At 35.7% G+C, this 25,885-nt stretch overlaps 1 protein-coding gene across 1 annotated transcript in view; it reads left to right on the forward strand.

Moving 5' to 3' along the window:
• LOC149786015 (E3 ubiquitin-protein ligase rnf213-alpha-like) overlaps positions 1-4,726 on the forward strand; it is a 431,187-nt gene extending 426,461 nt beyond the window's left edge. The window contains exon 93 of the mRNA XM_089978093.1: positions 177-4,726. Coding sequence (XP_089834219.1) covers positions 177-339 — 163 coding nt within the window. The 3' untranslated portion in view covers positions 340-4,726. The remainder of the gene's footprint in view (positions 1-176) is intronic.
• Positions 4,727-25,885: the final 21,159 nt, after the last annotated feature.

Below are 25,885 nucleotides of genomic sequence, written 5' to 3' on the forward strand. Positions count from 1 at the left end.
CAAGAAACAGTAGTTGTAGTTGGTCAGCATTACAGACTTGCAAATAAAACTGACTCCAATTGCCTCTGCACCAAATAACATACTTGTGTTGCTGTGCTGTAAAACAAAAAAAATCTTAAAAGTAACTCAGAACCAAGGTTTTTGAACTTATCTTTTAATATGTTTTTTACTTTTAGATTTGGAGACTACCTGCAAGTTCTTCTTTATGACAAAGAGATGGATGTTCCCCTTCAGTTAGAAAACTTTCCTCAGGAAGTCTTGTCCAAGTACTGTGTGTCAACTTGGGAGCTTGCCTACAGGACTTTGCAGGACAAAGAAAGAATTGGATACAGAAATTGATAGTGTTTGAATATGATAGTTACATTATATAACTGTAAAAGAGATAGACAAGATCTAGAAGTAAGAAATTGTGTAATGAAAAACATGGGCTATGCTGTCAGTCAAGGAAATGGATGTAAACATTGTAAATATTGGACTGAATTTAAGTCTGTCAGACTCCAATAATATTAAATGAAACAATGTTTAAGTATGGGATAAAAACTGCTGGAGTCGACAACATATATGTAGATCCAGATGCAAAAATGAACTCTTTGAAAGTCGGACTGTTAGGGAAATTAGAGATGTTTTTATACAGACTCTGTGGATGAATGACAGCTTAACTGCCAGTCTTCAAAACGTGTAGAAAACTGATGCCATAATTCCAAAACTTTATCAGAAGATTTTAATTTAATATACATGCAGTGATACAAGAATTATAAGTAATGGTCAAAATGATGAAGGTAAAAGTATGTTTATTTCCAGTTTGTTTTGTATGTGTCATGTTTTAAGATATTGATTTGCATTTCATAAAAAAAGTAAATAGCATTTTTGTTCCAAATATCAACACCTAGGTTACCCATTTAGGAAGGAATCTTCTGTCCTTTATTTCTCACCTTCTGAATAAAATTCTGAATATGGGATTTTGACTTTTATAAGATGGAGTTCCAAGCAAATGACATCTCATTGTGACATGTCATTGCTGTGGCTTTCCAAGAATCAATTCATGTATGTAAAATTAGATTATGTTTATTAATTGGCCTAATTAGAAAGGAAAAAATAATCTTGTTTAAATTCTTTTTGATATTTTTGTCCATAGCTAGTTTAAAATATGACAGATTAACAAAATTATATAGAAAGATCAATGCAGATGTTTATAGTGAACATTTCTTTTTACATAATAATCAATATTAAACTATAGAATGCATATAATTAAATTCAAGAAATTATTATTAATGTTTGCAAGTTGAATTATGTACCTGTGATATAATATGTTGTGCCAAAACGTGCCTTGTTGTTTGTACATAAATTGGGAAAAACTGATATGTTAATTTATCAAATTTGCAGGAATTTTTTACTTAAATGATAACACAGTTTTATGAATCAGTATTTAGCTTACCTTCTGATTTGTTCTTTGTTTATTGTAAAAATGTAGATTTAGTGTAAATTAAAATTTCCTCTTTATTGCCTTTCGTTCCCCAAAATGATAAATTTTCCTGATGTAGGATGAAAAACATTACACATAACTTTTTGAATATAATAAATTTCCCTTGCTCTTGTAAATAATGCTAGGTAATTCCTGCTCATGAAAATTTGAATTTTTTTTGATGGTTTTGTTGAAATGTGATGTAGGGAAAAACATCATGTCATTTACATTAAATTTCCACTGACAGTGCTAATATGTACATTTACCTTGAATTTTTACTAATTGCTTGGACTAAAATAACCTTTATAGCTATTACAGGTACATATTTTTGGGCCTTTGCCATTGATGTCCATCTGTCTTGTCACCTTATGCTTGTAACAAATTTCATATCCATTTATTAAATTTAAATAACTTCATAACTGAAAATCAAATCAGATAAAAAGGTTTTACATCGAGAAAATTTACTGTTGGTAAAGTTTTATTTGACCATTTAGCTACAATTACAGTTATTTCCCCTGTTTTATTTAAAAATTAATTATTTAATTTCATCCACATTTCTCGTTTCTGTTTTAAAAAAACTTTCTTAAAAATATTTAAGAAAAGAATCTATAGCTGATAATTTCAAGCAATAAGTGTTACCACAAGATTATGATTACTCAGATCTGCTGGGAAACATGACTTTTTTGGGGGGATAATTGGTTATCTGTATCATCGGTAATTGTATGTACAATAAATAATATGCATTAGGGGACAAAATGGACATTTTATTGTAATGCATCTGAGTAATCCTTGTTTGCTCTTACATATAAACAGAAGTTATTTGTGTCATAATTATGACATGATGTACAAAATATTGCACTATATTATTTTCATTCATGTTAATAAGTAATGTATATCACAAGTAACTTCTCTTGATTTTTTTCTATTGAAAAAAGTCAAAATGCATGAAGTCACTTTACCAATTTTTCATTTCAAATTCCTATTTATTAATTCATGTTAATTTTGAGATACTAAATTTGCTTATTTTTAAATTAAATAAAATCCTTTTAAATACTGTGCCTATACCAAATGTTTCCCCATTCTCAATAATAAATGCACAAAATATTAGTTTGGTATGGAGTCTAGTATCTTCAAGTCCTATTATTTGCAAATTATTCTTAGACCCCCATAACCCCACCCATAACAAAAAGTGAACACTTCTATTTTAAATTCTCTAACTTAAGGTCTGTATTAAAAACTGTTAATCTGTATGCCTGTATCTCCCTAGTTTGAATCTAATTTGAAAATTGTTACATGAAACAAGTGTTTGAAAGATTTGTCATTAATATTGCACAAAACTGATTAAATTTATATTGACCCTTTTTCCAGATTAATTGCAACATAATTTACAATGTTATAAATTCATAAATTGTGAGTTTCTTGATGAAAACTTATGTACTGTCTTACCATGTAGATATCATTTTAATTAGCTGGCCTTTTGCTTCAGTATTTTGAACTGTTGTGCTATTTGTTTGATTTATTTTGTTGAATGTTTTCAGCAAGTATTTCACTTAACTTTTTGCTGTTTGGAGGGTTGTTAAGTTTTTACCATTTGTGATATCATCTTATGATGCAAACATTTGGTGGCAAATATAAAACCAAATCTTAATATCTGATTTCCATTACCTTAGTGCCTGCCCAGGCCTCACTTTTTAATATACAAAATAAGTTCTCAAGTGTTTGCATATATTTTTCTTTCTTTTCCTTTTTTTATTACTTCATTTGTAGAAATGATGCCAATTTTTTTACATTATCAAGAAATTAGCAGACCTTGCAGAAATTGCTAAAACTTGTGATCTTTTTAAATTTGTTTTTAAATGTCTTTAAAATTTTTGTTTTTATTCTACAAGACAGTGAATTTCCCATCCAGATATAACTTATTTATGTACATATTTTTTCTATATTTATGAGTCATTCTAAAATTAACCCATTCATCTCCCTATATATACACTGAATGAAGAAAAAGTGATAATTTTCTTTTCACAACAGACACCTCTTTTTGAGGCCTGCAAAAATCACTGACAGTAATGCACTTTAAGATTCAACAATCAAACATCATCGCTAATGTGATATGGAATTATTGAAAATTGCAAGATTTTCTAAACAGTAATTATTTTTAGGCATGTGTGTCTTTCAAGATGAAGCAATGCAGTAAGGAAAAATGCCGCACAATTCTGAGAATGTTAGGTAAACGTAGAGAAAAAAATGAGTATAAATTAAGTATATTTATCTGCTTCTGGTTTTATGCTGCATATATCTTCATGCTAGTTTTATCACATTTCAATTCTTATGTTTTCTTGATCTTAGTTTTGAAGTTTTGCACATTATTTTGCCTGTTTTATCTTGTTAAGATTTCACAATAAATTCCTTTCATATATCTAACCTGTTATGGATCATCCTTCAGCGAGAACTCTACAACAGGAATTGATTTCTTATAATAATTTAATTATTTCCTAAAGGTAATATGTCTTCAAAGAAATGGATGGTATAATTGACAGATAATTATCATGTAATCAAAGACCTATAATTTTGCTAAGGAAAAATTGCTGTTCCTATCAAAAGGATGGGTGGAACAAAAGATTGCTGACAATTTTCCAGGGGAGGTAAATCTAGCAGAAAGAGAAAGGTATTCACCAAGTATAACCCATTCCTGCAATAGAGACAGCTAGAGAATCTTGACCTAACTATGATACAGCTATGGTAACTTTTATCTTTGGCTGTGCTTTTTCTTTTATTGTAAAAGGTAAATGTGAATTCCCTGAGACAGTGTAATAAGAGATATGCCATTTTTGCACCAACAGGATTTCAACAACTAAACAGTTAACTTAAACTTCAAGATTTAAAAAGGCATCTCCTGTTCATATCAACATCAGCTTATTTTTATTGGTCAGCATAAGTACAGATACCTCTATAAACTTACACTATGTAATTATATTATACAGAGTTGCTATTGCTTTTTTTCTTTTATTTTTGTATGTTGTTTTTTTTAACCCTTGTTAGATTTACCATTCAAAATCACAGTGATTGCAACCAAACAGTTAATTTTAATACAGGATTATTAAGATACATTACTTGTAAACTTGTATTTTCAAACTGTTAATTAACTATATACACTACAGGCTTTGATTAGGCTTCTTTGAATTGTGCTATATTTGTTGTTTAAATCATAATTATGATATTTTGTGTAATCAATAGTGTATCACTGAATAAAGCTTAATTTTTGCAGTCAGGTGTTCTTTTCATGATACAGTAATTTAAGGACAATATTTATGTGCTTGAGCTCTGTCTGCGTGGGTTCGAGTCCAAGGCTCAGCTAGCGTGGGTATGTGGGAAAGCCTGCCAGTAGCTTCTCGTGGGTCGGTGGTTCTTCCCCGAGTTTTCCAGGGTTCTTCCTCCACCATTTATACTGGCCGCCATGTATAGCCTATCTTGTGCTGAAAAATGGCGTTAAACCCAACAACAACAACAACATTATGTGCTTGAGTTTTGAAGATAGGACTGGTAACTTAGTCTCAAGTCCAAAGTTTTGACACTTGACTTTTGAAGATAGGACTGGTGACTTACAGTCTCAATTCCAAAGTTGAGACACTTGATTTTTGAAGATAGGACTGTAACAGTCTTGACTCCAAATTTTAGAAACTTGAGTTTTGAAGATGGGACTGGTAACTTATGGTCTCAAGTCCAAATATTAGACACTTGAGTTTGAATATAGGACTCGAGATCATGAAACTTACAGTCTCAAGTCCAAAATCTTGGATACTTGATTTTTGAAGACAGGTCTGGAGACCATGAAACTTGGTTTTAAGTCCAAATATTAGACACTTAATTTTGTGTATTAAACTGAATTTTCAGATTTTGTCAATGTTTAGAATTTAAGTTCTGTAAATACCCAATGATAGGCTTTGTAAAGTTTAATCCACTTCAAAGACTACTCCCAGCTTTACACATTATTTATTAGGTAAGATCTCAGAGCTTTATAAAACAGAAACATTAATAATTACCTTTGAATTCTAATGATGCAATTCAGTTGCCATATTGATAGGAGTTGGTCAATCAAACATTAGGTAGTTTTCATTGGTCAGACATTGGTTTTCATTGGTCAGTCATACATTAGATTTCAATGCCATATATATGGTTTTTCTATTGGTTGCAGCATAAATTTGTGCACCACAGTACCATCCTAGGAACTGTGGCATAAATTTGTGCACCACAATACCATCCTAGGAACTGCATGTGGCATAAATATTTGCACCAATCTGATTAAAATAAGACCTCCACACTCATACATATAGATATGACAGACACCCATAAAAGTTCATCTTCTGGTTATCTTAGGAATTTCTGGCCCACTTATTTTTTTGATATCATATCAGATAAAGCATTGTAATTTAGTGTTAGGGAGAGTTATTGTTAATAATTGTATGTTCCCAAATGATGTGTCACCTTCAAAAATTTGAAAGTTGTGATTTGCTTGGTGAACCACAACCACAGCAGAACATGACCTGACCTCTGATTGGTGTTCTTCAGATCTAAACATAGGACTGTGAAGATCTGATTTTGTTCAGACTGATATGGGCACCACAGTACTGTCCATGGAACTGTGACATAAATATGTGCACCACATTACTGTCCTCAGAACTGTGACATAAATATGTGTACCACAGCACAATAATTGGAACTGCAGCATAATTGTAACAAAATGTCATGGAAATGTCTATTTGAATCCCAGAATCATGTTACAATCTTATTGACATACCTACCTCCCAGATAGTGTGTTTGTATGGGAGGATGAGACCGACAATCAACTTACAAAAGAGCCCTAAAGTGATAGTTTTCCATGAGCATGACTGTTTAGTTTTTGTACCAGTTATGGGCATATATTGTGGTGTCTAGAAAATTCTCTTTTTCAAGATGACAAAAGTTGTATTTTTTTGTATTCTGGGGAGGGGAGAGATTATGCAGAAGGATACAAGGATTTTGTTTGGTTCCCTAACCTCAGTTCCTTTCCTACATAATCATGTGGATTATAAAAGAGGAAATACAAATTTTACAATCTGCTGATCAAGCTGTATTTCTCAATTCTCATATGAAATCTGACAATAGAAAATGAATGTAGTATGTAAAAATTCAGTGAACTTTAATAGAACAGCATCAGTAAAGCAAATTACAAAAAAAAAAACCAACTGATTAGACAGTAAGTTCCAGTTTAAACTAGGTTTTACACTCTGTTGCTTTTGAAACTAAATAAAATTTAATTTTATAAATTCGATGCAATATTGCAAATTAAGTGTTTGAAGCATAATAAATTGACAAATGACAATTTTCATTCCAAATAGCTTATACTGATTTTCAAGTTTGATGTCATATTAAAGAAATTGTTGGATGAAATTGACTTGGATAAACAATACTAGACTGTATTTACTATGAAGCCTACAGAATACAAACACACCAACAAAAAAAGAAACACTGCTATAAAGTTGGATCATATCTGATTGATTCATTGGTAGTAAGTTTTGCACCACATTACTTTGGAAATCAAAAAGAAGCTAAGGAAGCAACCAAAATGTCAGTTTAGTAGTACATAAATAATATTTCAGCCATGTTTAATAATGTGAGTTTGACCATTAGTCAGGGGAAGATGTGAAGCAGCCATTCTTTCTTTCTTGAGGCCATGAAAAGTAATACAGTACATGTATCAGTTAAAACAAACCAAATTTTTAAAAGCAAGAATATGACCATTCCTGTCAAACTTTAATGGAATAAAGTCATTCTGAGTATGTGAATCAAAGCAAATGCCTGCTGGGGGAAGTGTCAAAACAATTAAGATAAAATTTATGCAAAGAAATACTTTTTGTAAAGCTTGATCACAGCTAGCTAGTGGTTCTGAAAAAGATCAAAATAGTATACTATGAAATGTCAGTATGGTGTGTCTTCAAATGAAAGAAAAGTGATTGCTTAATTGTGCAGATTATTTACAACAGATTTAGAAAGTATTTACAACAGATTTAGAAAGTAAGTTTCTAAATTGAGACCATCAAACTGGAGGCAATTGAAAAACAACTTTTTAGACCATTTCATAAAGTTGAAATATTTAAACATTAGTGGCCACAAATGGAGAAATTTTTTAAAAAACTGAATGTTAACATGGCAAAAGAAACAAAATAGGGGTACCAAACAATATGTAGTTAAAAGTATCTGTGTGGGTTTACAAAAACAATATGTATTCAAAGTACATTTCAAAAGCACAAACACTGGAGAAAGCAAATGTTTAAATGATGTTTCTCCAAGAATACTTACCCAATCACATTACATTAGGAATATTAGCTTGCTACCTCAGGAATCCATTGCTACTAAAAGATGAAAATTGTCTTCTTGTCTATTTTTAGATAGACAAAGGCAGTAACTCGTGCACATTACCTCCTCTTGATACCACCAGGGGTTGCCAGCTTTTAGCTGAGCGAGACATTAATGCTGATGCTCTCATGGCGGGATAGTTGGGAGGGTTTTTAAGTAATGTGATTTGGTAAGTATTCTCAGAGAAACATAATTTACTTTAAAAATTTGGTTTCTCCTTCGATTACATTCCCCAAATCACATTATGTTTGGAGAAAAAATAATAGGAGGGGGATGCTGAGCTTCCAGCCTCTGCCTCAAGTATCCTTCTGGAGATAAGTGATTCTAGTTCTAACTTGGCCCAACTCTAGCAAGTGGAGATTCCTCATATGAAAGATAACCTGTTCTCCAAATGACCTAAACAACACAGCCCAAGATCCTTTGATCTGGAACTCTTGTAAAGATAAAGACTGGGAGGAAGAGATATTTGCACATGTCACAAATTATCTGTGTGTGTTTCAAGTAGTGCTTGAGAGAACAGACATGAGGCTACTCTGATCTGGCTAGATACCAAGCATATGATGAGCCAGAAATAAAGGGAATAAAGCATGATATCCTGTGTTCTGTCTCAAAGAGATTGCTTGAAACTTCAGAACAGTAAGCCATGCAAGAAGAGGAGTTGCTCATGCCACGACTTGTCTATGTGCCTCTCAAGTAGTGCTTGAGGGTGCAGACATGATCTTGCACGGCTTCCTCTCTAGACTTGTCTATGGGAAAGAGAGGATGAATGATGACTCATCAGTTACCTACAGATGACAACTGATTCTTGGCAACTAGGCCTGGTTGTGTAAGGAGGACTACTGAACAATCCAAACTGAATGGAAGATAGTTTGGATCAACTGAAAGGGCACGTAGCACACTGACCCTATGTATGAAAGCTAAAGCTATCAGGAAGCATATTGTGTATGAACTTTAGAGAAGCATGAGCAAGAGGTTCAAACTTGCTAGAGTTGGGCCAAGTTAGAACTAGAACCCAAGAAAAATTCCATTTTGGAAATAATGTATGGATTTTGGTTGATGGAAATCAAATTGTCTAACAGATCTGAAAGGTCTTTATCATGCCCAATGTCACATCTGCCATGATGTTGGAATGTCTGAGATCACTGATCCCTGAGGGCGAGAACAGAATCTTTCATGGCTGATGTTCTTCCGGGATATGGAACTGAGCAGGGACAATAGTTGACTACCAACAGAAAGTAATACTGAGAACCACTGAACCCTCCGATCTGAACTGAAGAGAATTCCGGTGAACATAAAGGGGCATAACAGCCATGTTACCCAGAATGCTGAAGCTGATGTAATCAATTCGAATATGGCCATGTTAAAAAGCCCTGATTGGATCCCTTTGGAGACATAAGGAAACCACTATTGTTTAAAATATCTGATAGGTCTCTATCCCACACAAACATGTTGACAGAATTTGTCCAATATCATAGGGTGGTAGCCTTTGATAACGATTGGGGTCCAATTGTTTCTGCTCTAAGAACAGCCAGTGTCCTGCCATGCTAGACTCATGTGCCAACCTAAGTACTTGAGATCTGTATCTCTGTGGTACGACCACTTGCCAATACCTCTTACCCTCCGGAGTGATAAACTCCCTATGAATTAGCTCGTTCCTCCGAACGAATCTCAAGCTGCCCCCACCCTTGCAGTGTCTAATTGCGCCGGACGCGATTTTCTCAATAACAATTTTGAAGGATTCGTCACGTTCTTGTTCTCGTTTGAATTCGTCACGCGAAATTCTGGAGATCGATTCAGGGACTATTAATTTCTGAAACACGTTTTTCTCTCGTCGGGTTTGCGCTCACGTTTCGACTGCCTGGGCCAAAGATATCCTGAAATGTGCCATGGCTGGAAGACGGGAACCTTCAACATTACCGATCAGCAGATCGTAAATATGGTTTTCCATACAAAGGGCATCAACAGTTCCGGTTAGGAAAGGTGTTTCTACCGTGATCTTTGCTACGGGAATGCGACCGATCGTCTGATCGAGTAGCATACATGGGGACTCCCACCCGAGCATTTGGTTATCCTGCACGAAACTTCGTTTGATCACTACACCCGCGCAACCAGTGTCACGTAATGCTACGACTTCTCGACCGTTCACGAAACCTCTCGCGGTTGGTACTCGCGCTTCGGGGAAAAGACACGTGCCAAGTGTATGAATACCTGGTTCTACCTGCACAAGATTGTCAGATATACCTTTGCTCTGTATAGCCACGGCTACCCTATGTACAAGTCCCTTTCTTTTAGGGCATTTTGCTTGAACATAACCCTATTCCTTACATAAGTAACATTGTATACCCTGACGACCTGTATCCCTAACTGACCTACTTGAGCAGCAGAGAGGGTGAACAGACCACTTAAGGGAGTGGTCACCCTTGTGTTTGACCAAAAAAAATAGTGACCACTCATAGAGGTCAATTACCACGTCTACGATTATTGTTTGTCCCAAACAGAATTGTAGACGCCCCTCTCTGCTGCTATCAATATTGGGAATCATCATCTGAATCATGGGAATCTTCATCTGTTTCATCTTCATCTGAATCTTCGGAATTTGTTCTATGTTTCAAGTAATATTCAAGTTCTGATGGTGGTTTTTCTATTTTTGGATTTATGTTTTTTCTTTTTCTGTAATAGTTCATCAAACTTCTGTATTCCTCTTTTGCTGATATTAATTAAATTATTATGTTATAATAAAATGATACATCCAGAATCTCATACTGCAAGAACAGCACGAGAACGATTAGAAACAATTAAAAAATTTCTTCCTGTCAGAGACTCATTTAGAAAAAATCTGCAAGCGCAGCAAGAATCAAAAGTTGAGTACGAAGAAGACACTAAAAAACTATTTAAACCCGTCACTGCAGCTACTAAGAAAGTTGCAGCGGCTGTTGAAAAAACTATATGGGGAGATATTAAAGAGGAAGATGAAAAGAGGAAAAAGGGTATTTTTCCGGTATTAGAACAAACTGCAGCGCAGGCTGAAAAAATAGCAAGAAGAACCAAACAAACAAAAAAGATTTTACGAGATCTTCCAACTGGCATAGCTGCGGCTCAACCTCCACCTGTTGGTGAGGAAATACTTGAAGGTATTGGAGAACTTCGTACTGAAGTCGCCGATGTGAGAAAAAAACTTGCATCTAAATCCAAACCAGCAGGAGAAAACGTAGAATTAATTGCAAAATTTAACGAAGGAGTTGTTGAGGAAATTAGAAAAACTGAAAGAGAGAGATTACCTGAGATGATATTAGATAATATATCTAATAAATCTAGTATTTTAAAACCCCGTCATGAAAAAACAAATGAAGATAATTTCATTAAATGGATATATCGCGTATATTACAACAAAAAACAAGCTAGAGGTCTAGAATACGAAAGACTTAAAGAAGAAGTAAAAAGACTTTATAGAGAGAGATGGGAACAACTAGAACAAGAAGAATTCTCCCAGTATCAGCTTCCTCCACCTCTGCAACAAATAGAACAACAGCAATCTTCTTCGCCACAGCAAAGGTTGAAGTCGGAAATTAAAAGGACTAAAGAGCTAATTAATATACTATCCCCGAAGAAAATTTCTGCACCGGATGTAACATTTACACCGACAGGTTCACCACATGGATTTCGAGAAAGTGACTCACCCCCGGCCACCACTGAAGTACTTACTCCGGTAATGCAACCACCAGTATTTAAAACACCCCAAGATGAACCTAAAACAGGACGTGGTTTATGTCCTGATAATATCATCAATGACGTGTCACGGTTAGAAGTTCTCATAGGAGGAAAACGAGCTGGAAATAATTCACCAGAAATAACCAATGAAGCAGCTGATATTTGTCGGCGACTATTTCAAGGTGGTATCATGGATATTGGCGTTTACCGAGAACTTATTGATGAGCTCGTTGATGACTAGTTGTTAGATAAATGGTAAATAAAATAAGATGATTGTGCATGATAATCATCGTAAACCCACACAGGTTAGAGCGGTAAACTCACGATTACCAATCTATAGTGTTATTTACGGAGATGGACTTGGTGATGTCATTCGGGGATTATTCACGAGGATAGCTCCAAAAGTAGCACCTGTTGCAAAACAATTATCGATGAAGGCTATTGATATTGTTCGTGATAAAGCTCCTGGTGCAATTGTCAATGTTGCTGGTAAGGCGTTCTCGGCGATCAAGGAAAGACTAGCACGATTATTGCGACGAAAACAACAACCACCGGTGAAACTGGCAAGTACTGAGGTGATGCCCGCAGACGTAAGTAAAATAATAAATCAGGCTGCAAATCAAAAACTAGCGGCGTTAGCAGATCAAGGACTCGGTGAATCTGGAAATAATATCTCAAGTTTGATATCAGGAAGTGGAACTTTCCGAGGTGGAACTTTCCGGCGGCGGTGATCAACGTGTTAGACGAAAAATAATTATAATAAAATGTTCAAGCGCGTGTCCGACACAGCATTTGACATGGAAGCACCCGTCCTTAAGGATGAATCGGTACGTGATTATCAGTTTTATTCTTATGACGCAAAACAACCAGATCAACGTGGAAGAATTGAACTACAAGTTCATGACACAAGTAGATACTTTTTACCCGCTGATGCCTTTCTTGAGGTAGAAGGTACAATTATAAAAACGGATAATACTAATTACTTAGATCCAGTAAAAATTGGTTTTGTCAACAACGGGATCATAGCATTATTTAGTGGCGCCACATATATGATTGATGGAAAAAATATTGAATCAATTCAGAATGATGTCGACGTTGCTACAACAATAATAGGATTAGCAAGATATTCTGATGATTATACAAGATCAGCAGGTCCCACAATGATGTTTGTGAAAGATAACTCCGATAACCCTGAAAGTAATCCGTACAATAAAAGACGACCAAGAAATGATGCCGATACCGCTGATGCTCCTGTGTGGCCAGTAGTTCATGGTTCTAATGACAATTTCAACTTGGGATTTGCAGCACGTAGAAATATGTTGCTAGGAGGCAATAGAGGTTTTTCATGTACAATTCCACTATCGCATATTTTTGGATTTTGCAGGAATGTTAAAAAGGTTATTTTTGGAGCTAGACACACTGTTGTTCTTGTAAGAAAGAACGATGATAATGATGCTCTGTGGAGACCCGCTGGTGACGCTGGTAAAGTAATATTATCGAAACTTTCACTGTGGATGCCGGTAATGACTCCAACGATCGCAGAAGAACAGCGATTAATTTCTTTCATGGATGCAGGTGGTAAATCCTTGTTGTCATGGTTAACAACAAGCACGGATAGCATGCAAACTAACGTTAACGGTCAGTTTACATGGCATATAGCATCACAACAGGGTGTTTCTGCACCACGACATATTTTTATTGCTTTTCAGAGAACTGATCGTTTAAACTCACAAACTCACTCTCATATGATATTTGATCAACTAGGTCTCACAGATATTTCCTTACGGATAAACGGACAACAGGAACCAACAGAAAATGTACAACTAAATTATGCATTAAATCACATAGGACGTGCATATCATCGTTTGATGTCATTTATGGGACGTGATCAAAATGTTGATACCGGGTTGCAAATATCACAACTAGATTTTAAAAACTTGTACCCGATTTATTATTTTTCATTAGAACATCTTGATCTAGCAAAACAATCTGTCGTTGATATACATCTCAAAGCAACATTAAATACTGCTGGTGTTGATTACAGAGCGATCGCGGTCATACTTAGCGACAAGGCCATGTTACTTGAAGGTGGTAGTGGTCGAATGAGGGTCGTTGATGCACCGGTGGAAAATATTTAATCGTGTTATTTAGAAAAACATATTTTATATAAAAATGTCGTATAGTCATGTTAATGTTACTCTGACCCCGGGTCAGGTAAAAAAGCTTCAATCAAAAACCGCCAACAAATGCGGAACTAAAATATCACTAAAACGAGATCATATTAGTGGTGGTCCAAACAAATTATCGTTGACAAATAATCAGATTAAACATTTCAATAAAGCCCTAGAATCAAAAACTGGAGTTCAATTCCATCTCTCCCCGAGCGCCATCAAAGACATGGTTAAAACGGGTGGTATATTTCCATTTCTTGCGGCCATTCCGGCATTACTAGCTGCTGCTGCTCCAGCCGTAGCAAAAGCGGCCGCGTTAGGTGTTGCTGGAGCGGCGAGTAAAAAAATTTTCGAAAAAGTTACTGGTGGACGATATAACAAAAAAAAGGGACGCGGTCTAAGATTGCCGGGATCTCGTTGGGGGAGAGGCCTAAGGCTTCCAGGGTTATTTCGTTAGACGTTCCATCATCAAATTTTGATTTACTTGATGCTGCTAAAAAATTAAAAATATCTGCCTTTAGAGGTGTTTTCATGCGAGATCAATTACCAAAACAACCAAACAAACTAGAAACAGGTATTATTAATCTTGACAAACGTTCTGGACCTGGTACTCATTGGGTATCATACGCGGTTGATCCGCGTGGAATTGTTTATTTTGATTCGTACGGGTTAGCTCCACCTGTTGAATTTATCAAGTATGTCGCACCACTCCACGCAACAACTAGAGGTTCCAAAGTTTGGTATTCAACGCTACCCACACAAACAATGACAGATCCGCCAATATGCGGCCGTGAAGTAATTAATGTACTCGACGCTATATCAAAATCATCCAGGCCGCCACATAAAGTCGTGCACGATTATACAAGCAACCGATTTGTTGCGCGTAAAGCATTTTAAACAACGGATCTTATTATAATGGTTGATATTTACGGAAGATCTTCTACTAGTAAGAAAATAAAATCCGACGTTGATCTGTCAAAGTATGCGACTAAAGATGACCTCGCTGATATTATGAACCTGGCTGGAGTTGACCCAGATGAAGTTGTTATTTTTCAAGATCGATATGGTAAACTAAAAACCAGCAATATCAAATGGAATGATATAGTCCGGCGAGTATTCGGTGCAGTTACGGATAATATTCCCGTGTTTACTGACGGTGGTAGAATCAGAGATTCAAGTATGTCACTTAAAACCATCAGAGATGAAATTGCAAAAAGTGTTGCTAATCGCGTGAGAAACACCGGTGACACAATGACAGGTGAACTTAGCATGAACGGGAACAAAATAGTAGCTGTAACAGCTCCAAAATCTGACAACGACGTCGCAAACAAACTATACGTCGACGACGTGGATGGAAAACTATCCACGCTACGGGCCGAATATGACGTTCACGTAACCGGTTTTACAAGGCTTCGAAAAAATTTTCAGAAAACCGATGATGCCATAAATAAGTTCTTTGGAACTCCTTCCGTCATTGACATGAAACTTTCTGATATCAAAAGTAACCTAGACACGATCGAACGAACACAGCTAGACATCGTAGCGGGAATTCCTGAGATTATCAATAAAACCAATCTGATTAAAATTCCAGCTGAAATAACTCCCGGGCATATCACAAACATCGTATGCACGGTATCATCGGGATTTGCAACATGGTCAAAACAAAATAATACCATCAAATATACCGCAACAAGCACTGGCGTGTACAGGCTATCTGTGTTTAGTGCTGCAAAATTTGAAATATTTACAACGTTTCCATGGCGTCATTCCACCGACAGGTTTTCCGGGATTGTATCTGTTATATTAAATATCGGAGCCGAGGAAATATTTATTCTGGAAGCAGCTGATAGGACATTAACCGCAACATCTTACTGGTGGTGTTTGGAATTTGTAGCTGAAGCACATCAATTGGTTACTGTATAAAAATATATATGGACGGTGCACAATACAGATACAATCAAGCGCGTGAATGGCAGGCGGCGCTAAAAGATTAAGTCGATCAATATACAGTAAAAGTAAAAAAATATCGACGACGATTGGTTATCGTTGATGTGATTGTTTATTCAGTATCCGCTGTTGTTGCTGGAACCGGTGTAATATTATCAGCGTTGACAACGATGGCACCAGTAGCTGTAACTATCTGTATTTCAGCAGCAACAACTATTGCAGGTGTGCTTGGTATCATCACAAAAAAAATATGTACTTGTACGAACGAAAAGTTATCCGATTACAAAATAAAATTACATACAGCGACGGTAGCATACTCGAAATTATCCTCGTTGTTATCAGCGAGTCTCAGTGATGGAATTATATCTGATTTCGAATTTTCAATGATAACCAAAATATACGATGAAGGTATCGGTATTAAAGATACAAGTATCAATAATGACAGAATTACTCCAGCAGATCGTGACCAACACAACTCCGCCAAAGATAACGATGATCTCGGTAAGTTCAATTAATCCTGAATTTAGTGTTAATTTTCCTACTGCAATTCCAGTAAAAGAAATAGCACTAGCACAATTACGAGTATATTACAGCTGGCCAAATATCAGATCAAAATCATTTAATGGTACACCAGCAAATAATTCGCTTGTATTTGCTAACAAGAACAAACCCGATGGAACACCTGACTGGGTTGTTGTTGGTATACCAACCGGCAGTTATTAGATCGAACAAATCAGTGAGGAATTTGCGCGTAGAATAAAATCAATAACAGGAAAAGAATCAAAAATATCAATTAATGTTCATGAACCCACCCTGTCCTCGACGATTGAAATAAACTCGCCTGATTATGCCGTTGATATTTATCAATCCACGATAAGATCCGTACTAGGTTGGCCTGAAATTCCCAGGGTGTATGAAGGACCACCAGAACCAACGAGGGGTGATTTTACGTCAAAGACCAGTCTTCGTCATGATATTAAAATGAATTCAGAATGGCTAGATTACATAGAAGTAAAACCAGGATGGAGGGGGGGGAGCACCTGTATATGATCCTAGAGCTCTTTTGTATAATCTTAATGAACGTGTTATTGCTTTGAATATTGATTCTATATTTGCTTCAATAAACTTAGACCATGAAATACAGGTAAATAATTTACGTGATAGTTTTCAAGAGTATTTATTTGATTCAACATCTGCGCGCGATAATATTATTAGGTACATAGAAGTTTTAAATTATATAGTTAATTCTTCTGAAGTTATCTATAACAGAATTAGAGATATGGTTCTTAAGTCATCAAGCGATTATAAAAAATCCTTCGCAGCCAAGTACAAAATACCCGAAGCTGACATTGTAACGTTTAAGTTTCCTGATTATAATCCGGATAAATTAAGAAAATCTGTCAGTGATGTCATTGATGAGTTTTTTCCTAAAATACTCGATGCATGGAAAAAACTAGCACCATTAGCAGTTGTTCTCAGATATGATAATGATCCACACGGCGGTGGAAGACACGTATCTCCGGGAATCGTTAATATAACACCGACGGTCGCGGTCAATCTGGTTTGTGACGTAATCGATGGCAGCTATCAAATAGATCTCGGAAGATCAAATCAGGCTCAACAAGGATACATCCTGTACACGTTCACACCACAAGTTCCCCCTGGAAGTTTAATCGTGCAAGAACCAACTAATCCCGTGTATTTGCGGTGTCACAATAATATGTTAACACGAATAAATTTTAAACTCACAGACCACCTTAATCGCTTGATTGACATACGTGAAGAAGAGCTTGTAATAAATCTGTATGTGAAGTCCTAAGACTTTTGTCTTAAGGATTTCTGTCGTAAAGACTTCCGTCTTAAGGATTTCTGTCGTAGATCTTCATGTAATGGAGGGTTTTTACACGCGAGGATTTCTTAACAGTTAGAAGAACATTTGTAACAGAGATCAGAATCAAATTCGATCAACTTAAAAAAATAAATAAAAAAATATTTTATTATTACTAGCACAAATTTGTGTTTGGTACAAATTAATCGGCCCAGGCAACTAAAAAAGCTAGTCGATGAAAGTAAAATTAAAATTTCTATCACAAAAAAAAAATAATATTTATTAATTTTCCTGATTTTTACTGAAATTGTACAAATTACTTGATTTTGACTACCAACTACCCCCTCAGAAACATAAAAATGCACGAACTACTTGATTTTGACTACCAACTACCCCCTCAGAAACATAAAAATGCACGAATTACTTGATTTTGACTACCAACTACCCCGTCAGAAATAAGAAATTCTAACCTTGTCAAATTGTTCCTAGCAAATTTTATTTATTATAAATTAATTTTATTTATTAATAATATTATTTTTACTGAGATTTTTATTTTTTTTTTACTAAAATACAACGAAATTGCTCAATTTTCCTGATTTTGACTACCAACTACCCCGTCAAAAATCAAGTAATTCGTGCATTTTTCTTTGATTTTGACTACCAACTACCCCGTCAGAATCAAGTAATTCGTGCATTTTTCTTGATTTTAGTATAAAAAAAATAAATCCTCAGTAAAAATAATATTATTAATAAATAAAATTTATAATAAATAAAATTTATAATAAATAAAATTTATAATAAATAAAATTTATTAGGAACAATTTGACAAGGTTAGAACTTTCTTGATTTTGACTACCAATACACGTGGTCAGCGTTGACATGGACCCCAGTTACCAAAACTTTCATTTTCATTATCACCAGTAATGAGGTTACTCTGGATCGTTTCACCAGTAACGAGGTTACTCTGGATCGTTTCACCAGTAACGAAGTTACCTTGGATCGTTTCACCAGTAACGAAGTTACCTTGGATCGTTTCACGATCTGACATTATTTTTCTTAATAGTCTTATGCGAGTACTAATCGTTTTCTTTGCCTCATACTCGTGGGATAATAACGATTTAATTCTTTCTACGGCGGTAGAAAGAGGAACGAACTCCTTCACATGATCATCTTCTACGGTAGCTAGCGACTGAAACATTGCCGATTGAATCCGTTTCATGAGCCTGTATTCAGATGATAGTGTGTGTGTCCCCATGGTTTTACTTTCTTGTAAAATCTCAAAATCAGAAACTATTTTTTCAGGATTAAGTTCATCAGATATATTAATTCCATCTTTTTTTAATTTTTTAATAGCGACAATTACATCATTGATATTTTCATGGTTCATTATATAATATATAAATCTTTAAAATAAAAAAAAAATATCCCAGAACCCCTTCGAGTTCGTCGGGATGTTTCAGGGACAGCACAAACATATAACTTAATTAAGGTACGCTCAGCAAAAACCCACCCATAATAATTAATCCAGTGGGTGATACGAAAAATAGGTATCAACCACAAGTCAATATTGTGGTTGGGAATTTGCTGAGCGGGTGGGTTCTTGCGGTTCCCCCCACTATTATAAAAATCGCAATTATGCGTACACCACCGACAAATTGTCAGCCATGGGGGTTTGATCCTGGACCGCGAGCGTCACAGTCCAATACCATACTGATCGAGCTATCAAACATTGTTACGAACATATGTTTCGGAAGTTAATATATAGCTAGCTATATATAGCTAGCTATATAGCTAAGGAACCAATATTTACAGTAAACAGCGGTTTCTGAATAATAACGGTTTCTGTATTTAACAGTTTCTGTATTTGTAGCGGTTTCTGAATAATAACAGTTTCTGAATAATAGTTTCTGTATTTGTAGCGGTTTCTGAATAATAACAGTTTCTGAATAATAGTTTCTGTATTCATAACAGCAGGTTTCCTAAGCAGACTGAGAATCAATAACAACAGTTTCTGTATTCATAACAGCGGGTTTCCCAAGTAGACTGAGAATCAATAACAACAGTTTCTGTATTTGTAGCAGTTTTCCTAAGCAGACTGAGAATCAATAATAGAGTGGCATGAACACACAACTGCAGGTCGATTACAATGACAAACGGTTTCTGTTTCACACACAGCTTCCTACGGATCAATAACATTATCATGATCTCTCGTAATGTTGTATGATGGGGAAATATTTAAAAAACATAAATAATACTTCTACGAGTAATTAGTTACGATGTAATTAGTTAAACTGACTAATTACGATCATAAAAAACCAACCATCTACGAAGAAAACTATATATTACAAAGTAATCTCCCCTTATATAATCAAAAATTCAGTAGTGTATGGAGGACCTACTGTGACATAAATTAAAAAAATTAATTCAATGTGGTGATGATAGTTAATAATGTGGTGATGATAGTTAATAATGTGGTGATGATAGTTATTGATACTTAAAGATAATTTTCTGCTTATATTTTTTCGAGAAGGTGGTTTTATATATATTTTCTGCTACTTTTTGTACTGATTGCGAGTGAATATCAAAATATTTCGCAGCCGCGTTCATAGACTGAAACATAATTACTTTGCCAGTTTCTATGCTTGTGGAAATTACCGCCCTCTTTCCGATTGTCTTACATCTTCCTGTATTACCGCGTGTATTATTCTCGCTGTGAGAGATAGCTTGTAAATTGGATAAATTATTGTTTTGAGTATCCCCGTCAATATGATTAATAACAAGACCGTCATTGATCACTCCGAAGAAACATTCATACGTAAATCTATGACACAGATAATGTTTCTTTTCCCCCCCGCATGTGAACATTAGATAACCAACATTAGTAATATAACCAACTTGTTTCTTCAACTTGCAGTGTCTGATGATACCATTAATATTTGATTCATAGTTTGTTATGACAGGATGTGGGACAAATATATTTTGCTCCATTATAATAATATTATATGTTTAAATCATTGTTTGTCTGAAATCTTGATATATAATCCCTCACGGATTTTATAGCGTTTTCACCGCTATTATTTTTTTTGTCATAATATCTTTTGAGTTCTCTGAACCGTTTTCCGCCGCACTTCCCACATAATTCTGTCTTTCCTCGCACTCCAATACCACACCGTAGACATGGTATTGGTCCTAGACTTCCTCGTCGTATGTTTTGTGAGTGCATCCAACAAAATTCCTTTCTACAGGATTTGTTGCATCGATTTACTGAGCCAATCATCAACCATCTACATTGGGACATTGTATATATATATAATTTTCTTTATTTAAATATTTGTTTTAATTATATGAACGAGTTTGAGAGATTATCCCAAACTAGGCCTGTTAAGTATAAATTCAACCTTGACAGATTATCTTCTGACTTGCCAGTACGAGATCTGGTTGATCCGAAAAATAAAAGTTTGATCTCGAAAATTCACGACGCCAAGAAAGAATTTTACACGGATGGTGCATCTCATACATGGTCAACGTTCAAGATTATACGCAACACCGACTTTGTCACGGAAGCTGTCACGGACGCCACAATGAACGACAAGCGAGCGGCAACTATCATTAACTACATCGCTGAATACGAGGGCAATCAAAAATATTTCTTCAGAGTAAAATTTATTGTATTAACAGAAACAGGTAGTTGGATTATCCGTGACAAATATGATCCTGTCCTTGGTAATAATAAAACTATCATATTAAGTAAAAATTCCAGACCGGGTCTACTGACAGGTATTGACAAACCGTATTATGAGCGAGCATATCCTGTAACGGCGGTTATTTATGGAATCTATGAGATAAATAAAAAACCCAACGTTGATAAACTAGCGCCGATGAAATTTTCAAGGTTAAATTGTGTGGCTGAACGAGTAATAGAACACTTTACAAACGCGATGCGTGGAAATGGATTAACTGATTTAAGGCGTGAAAAAATAAACTCGTGGGCTGATTCAGTTAAGGATACCGGTGCTACAATAAAAGATGTTGCTGAGTTAGGAAAAATATTAAAATTTCCAATAACCGTAGCGACAATAACGGGAGAAGTACTGTACCAGTCGAAATATAAATCGAAGGGAGCTCCAATAAATATTATCGATCATAACGCGCACGCATGGACTAACGCAGTAACAACATTTCCACGTGATCGAACTGTTAGATTTTACCCCACAGATAATTCTGGGGCAGATAGTATGTTTGATTTTATCAACGAAATAAGTAAAACCGATCCTGTATCGGTATGGTTATTTAAAAGTAATGAGGAGGGTGAATTTGATCAGTTTGTCAAACCGAACGGTGAAATATATCGCACAGAATCCCTCCATGACGAGATGAAAAATCTCGCGACGTTTTTACAGTGCAAGCACGCGGAAAATACTGACAAATTACTAACTAATTGCTTTACCGTTCCATCTGTTGCGGCTCATTTCGCCAGAGAACGAAATTCATGGAAACCAACACGATTTGATTTACTCGAGGACGTACGCGCAAGTTGCGTCGAATATGGACATGGCGGATTATGGAATACCAAATACAATTACAATGATGTTATTTCGGTTGATATGGTTGCATGTTATCCAGGAAGTTTTCTGGGATACGGAGATTGTTCTACGTACTTTGAAAGATTTGGTCACCCTACAAACGAGATGACGCGAGTGGCAATTAATGGACCATTACCTGATTTTGATCTGACTGGATTCGCCTGTATTGAGTCGTTCGAGTTTAACGAAAATCTTCACAAGATTTGTTATGTTTGGTTTGGCAGACATTTTTGTGAAAAACGTTGGGCACCTATAGTTTTGTTGCGATATATGCTAGATTGTATGATACTGACATCGTTGGTGGTCAGTGAGGCAATTATATCATATCATGCACAGACCAAAGTTTGGTTGCCCATGTCAGATTCTGAAGTTATCAGCGAGTTTAAGGATATTTCCGAAGATGATATTCCTAATAGACTCAAAACCGCAAAAGATCTCGGTAGAAAAATTATAGGTAAATTTACTCAAGGTGGTGCATATGATTATAAAAGACATCACGCACGATTAATTTTAGATGATGCCGAGTACGATTTTATAATCGCTGATACAACGGCGAAAAATACGTTTGTAAATCGAGAGAGTGTTTATTTATCCGACGGAACAAAATTGGGTACGATCGTTTGTTACATAAATGACGTATCCCCGCAATATACTCATCTAAGATCTTCCATGTTGGCTTATGTTTCTATAAATTTATTATCGATGATTAATAGATTTCCTGAGACCGCAGTCAGAGTCGCAACGGACTCGTTTTATATTTCAAGTAAATATTTAGAATCTGTTATGAAATTTACAAGTAATGATGAACGATGGGGTTCGTGGAGAATAAAAAAGGAACTATTACACAATTACACAGAATCAGCAGATGTTCCAGTGAGAGATTTTTATCGTGAGGGTAATAAAATATCAGAAATGTCGAAGGCACCATCGTTGAGTGATCCAATAACCAGATATAAGACAGTATATCTCAATGGACCTGGTGGATGCGGCAAAACAACTCGAACGATTAATGTTTTTAGAAATTCAGATATGATCGTGCTGACACCCACACATAGACTTGCACGTGAGATGAAACAGCGGCAAGTACAATCGTGTACGTATCATAGTTTCTTCCGATGGCGCGGAGATACATGGACTCCTGAGCGAATGGGAGAAAAATATATACCTAAAATAATTATTTGGGATGAGATATGCACGGTGTCATTGGATACATTAAAAATGTTTCTTGATTGGTTGTTGACGAAAAATACCGCCATAATAATGTGTGGCGATCATGGTCAACCGCCGCCTTTTGTTGGACCATCTCCACATGATTGGTTAAAAAATTTCGTTGATTATTACGAGGAAATAGATGATGATCATAGAGCTCTTGATGCAAATTTGAAGGAGTTTAAAAAATTAATCAGATTACAATCAAACAAAATTCAGTGTGAAATAATACGTGGAGTGATCTCAGAGACATCAATGAGTGATTTTTTGAATTTATGGAGACCCAACGATTTGATCGTAGCAAGTAGAAAAATAATCAGAGACGCTTTACAACAACAGTTATTTCAACTACATAAAGAACAATATTCACAATTGCCTGTTCCGTTGTGTTATAGACCATCAGATACACGAAAACAGAATATTAATGTTGATATTCCAGGACCCTTGACAGAGTCAAGGAAACAGAATCTCGTATTAAATGATATTGTCGCCGTTGATATCAGTGTGGTCGAAGATGCAATAAACGCTGACAAATCTCCATGGGTGTTGGGATACGCTATGACGATCCACTCGTCTCAGGGATTAACTATTTCTGATACACGAGTTTGGATTGTAGACGATCGCATCGAGTGGTCAAATTTAGTTTATTTGGCGGTATCGAGGGTCAGAAATATATCTCAATTACGTAGAATCATAATTCCTGAAATCGTTGATAAATTTAACATCATCGATGATGATATAATAAGAAAAAAATTAATCGGATACAAACAATCTGACAAAAAAAATAAACGTGACTTTGATCTTGATGTTGAATTTATTATTAAGTTAAAACAGCAGCAGAACAATCATTGCACCAGTTGTAATTGTATAATGTTATGGCGATATTCGAGTAATGATTCAAGACAATTTACCGTAGATAGAAAAGATAATAGTCGCGGTCATACACGAGAAAATACCATGTTAACCTGTCTTGAGTGTAATCGACGTAGAGGCGCTAGTGCTAGTTAAGTGATCGAAATCACCGGAGTGATCGCGGTGGTAGTTGTGTATCCGCGGAAATTATTTGTAGTTGTTCACGTGTAAATCCACGTTGAGGAGCGGCCGAATCTAATCTGTAGATTGCAGGTCTGGAAACGCCTACATTTCTTCCAGTAGATCTTGTCACGGTAGATATTTTGTGTGTGGTAACACTCCAAATAGGATCAGTTGCTCTCGCGCTACCACCTTCAAGTTCACCAGGCTCATATAAATATCTGACTGTGACATCACCTAATATTTTTTGTTTTCCAGCATCTTTCCGTTGTGTTGGTATATTTTTTTTTGTGACCGCGCTAATGGGTTTCATGTTGGTTGTTCGTGTAATCTCATTATTTAATGCAGCTATCACGCCTGGTAATCTTGCAACCCATTCGCGAGATCTTTTATCCTGAATAAATTCCCTCGCGTATTGATATCCAAATAACCGTTCAGCAAGTGTTCGATTAAATCGCTCAACAATTGCTTGATCACGATGAATTGCAGTATGACCTCGTCGTATTTTGGTATTATGTTGTTTCATCAACGATGATACTGGACCAAGAAATTCCTTACCAGGATCAACCTGTAGTAGCTGTGGCCATCGCAGACCACCTCGTGGTCCACCACCTCGTTGATAAATTCGTTCAAACGCATCGGCTACTTCAGATGATGTTTTCGCTGATAGCGGCTCTGCTTCTTTATATCTACTTGCAACATCAACTACGGTTAACGCGTACTTGTACGTTTTTCCACGCACAGTATCATGCGGTAAAAACAGAATATCAGCTTGATGAACTTCATTAGGAACACTGACATCGAAATACGAGTACTGAATTTGTTTAGGACGTGGTAGATAAATTTGCCATATTGCTTGTTTAGATAACCACGTTTTAGCAGTAGAATGTTTAACCGCCGCTGCATCAGCAAGTTTACCAATTGCTGCTTTGCCTCTCCAGTATCCTCTCGGCGAATAATAAATTGATTCCATTATTAATTACCAGCCCCAATCGCTAATTTACCTTTCATCGAGGATCTTACTAACCAATTAGCTAATGATTCTCTAATATTTTTATTTTTTATAGAATTTAATGAATGAATTAATTTTACATCTGCAATATGCCTATCTTGTAGATTTTGACTTTTATAAGCTACATCATGAGCATGACAAGCTCGATCAATAGCGTTTATTGGTTCCTCGCCTGGTTTTGGTTGATCTTGACTATCGAGCCTGATATCGAGTCTGGTACCAGGACCGCAATAATTATATCCCGGTAGATGTTTTTCTCCACTATATTTAGCCCATGGAGCACCTGGAAACTTTGACATCAAATTAGCAATATCACCACCGCGCTTATTAGGTAAAAATGAAAATTTCTTTCTACCGCATATAGAACATTTTCCACCGTATGCTATTTTTTTATTTTTTGTTATAACTGTGGCTAAATCAGTAGTTGGAGTTTTAACTCTACAGCGTAAACAATATAAATTCATGTTATAATATATATGGATATAATTGATTTCTCAGCAACTCGGCAACGAGAGCCAGTTAAGCATCATCCTGCGCTAC

This window comes from Sinohyriopsis cumingii, chromosome 12 (assembly GCF_028554795.1).
Source record: "Sinohyriopsis cumingii isolate HCF-2022 chromosome 12, ASM2855479v2, whole genome shotgun sequence".
NCBI lineage: Eukaryota > Metazoa > Mollusca > Bivalvia > Unionida > Unionidae > Sinohyriopsis > Sinohyriopsis cumingii.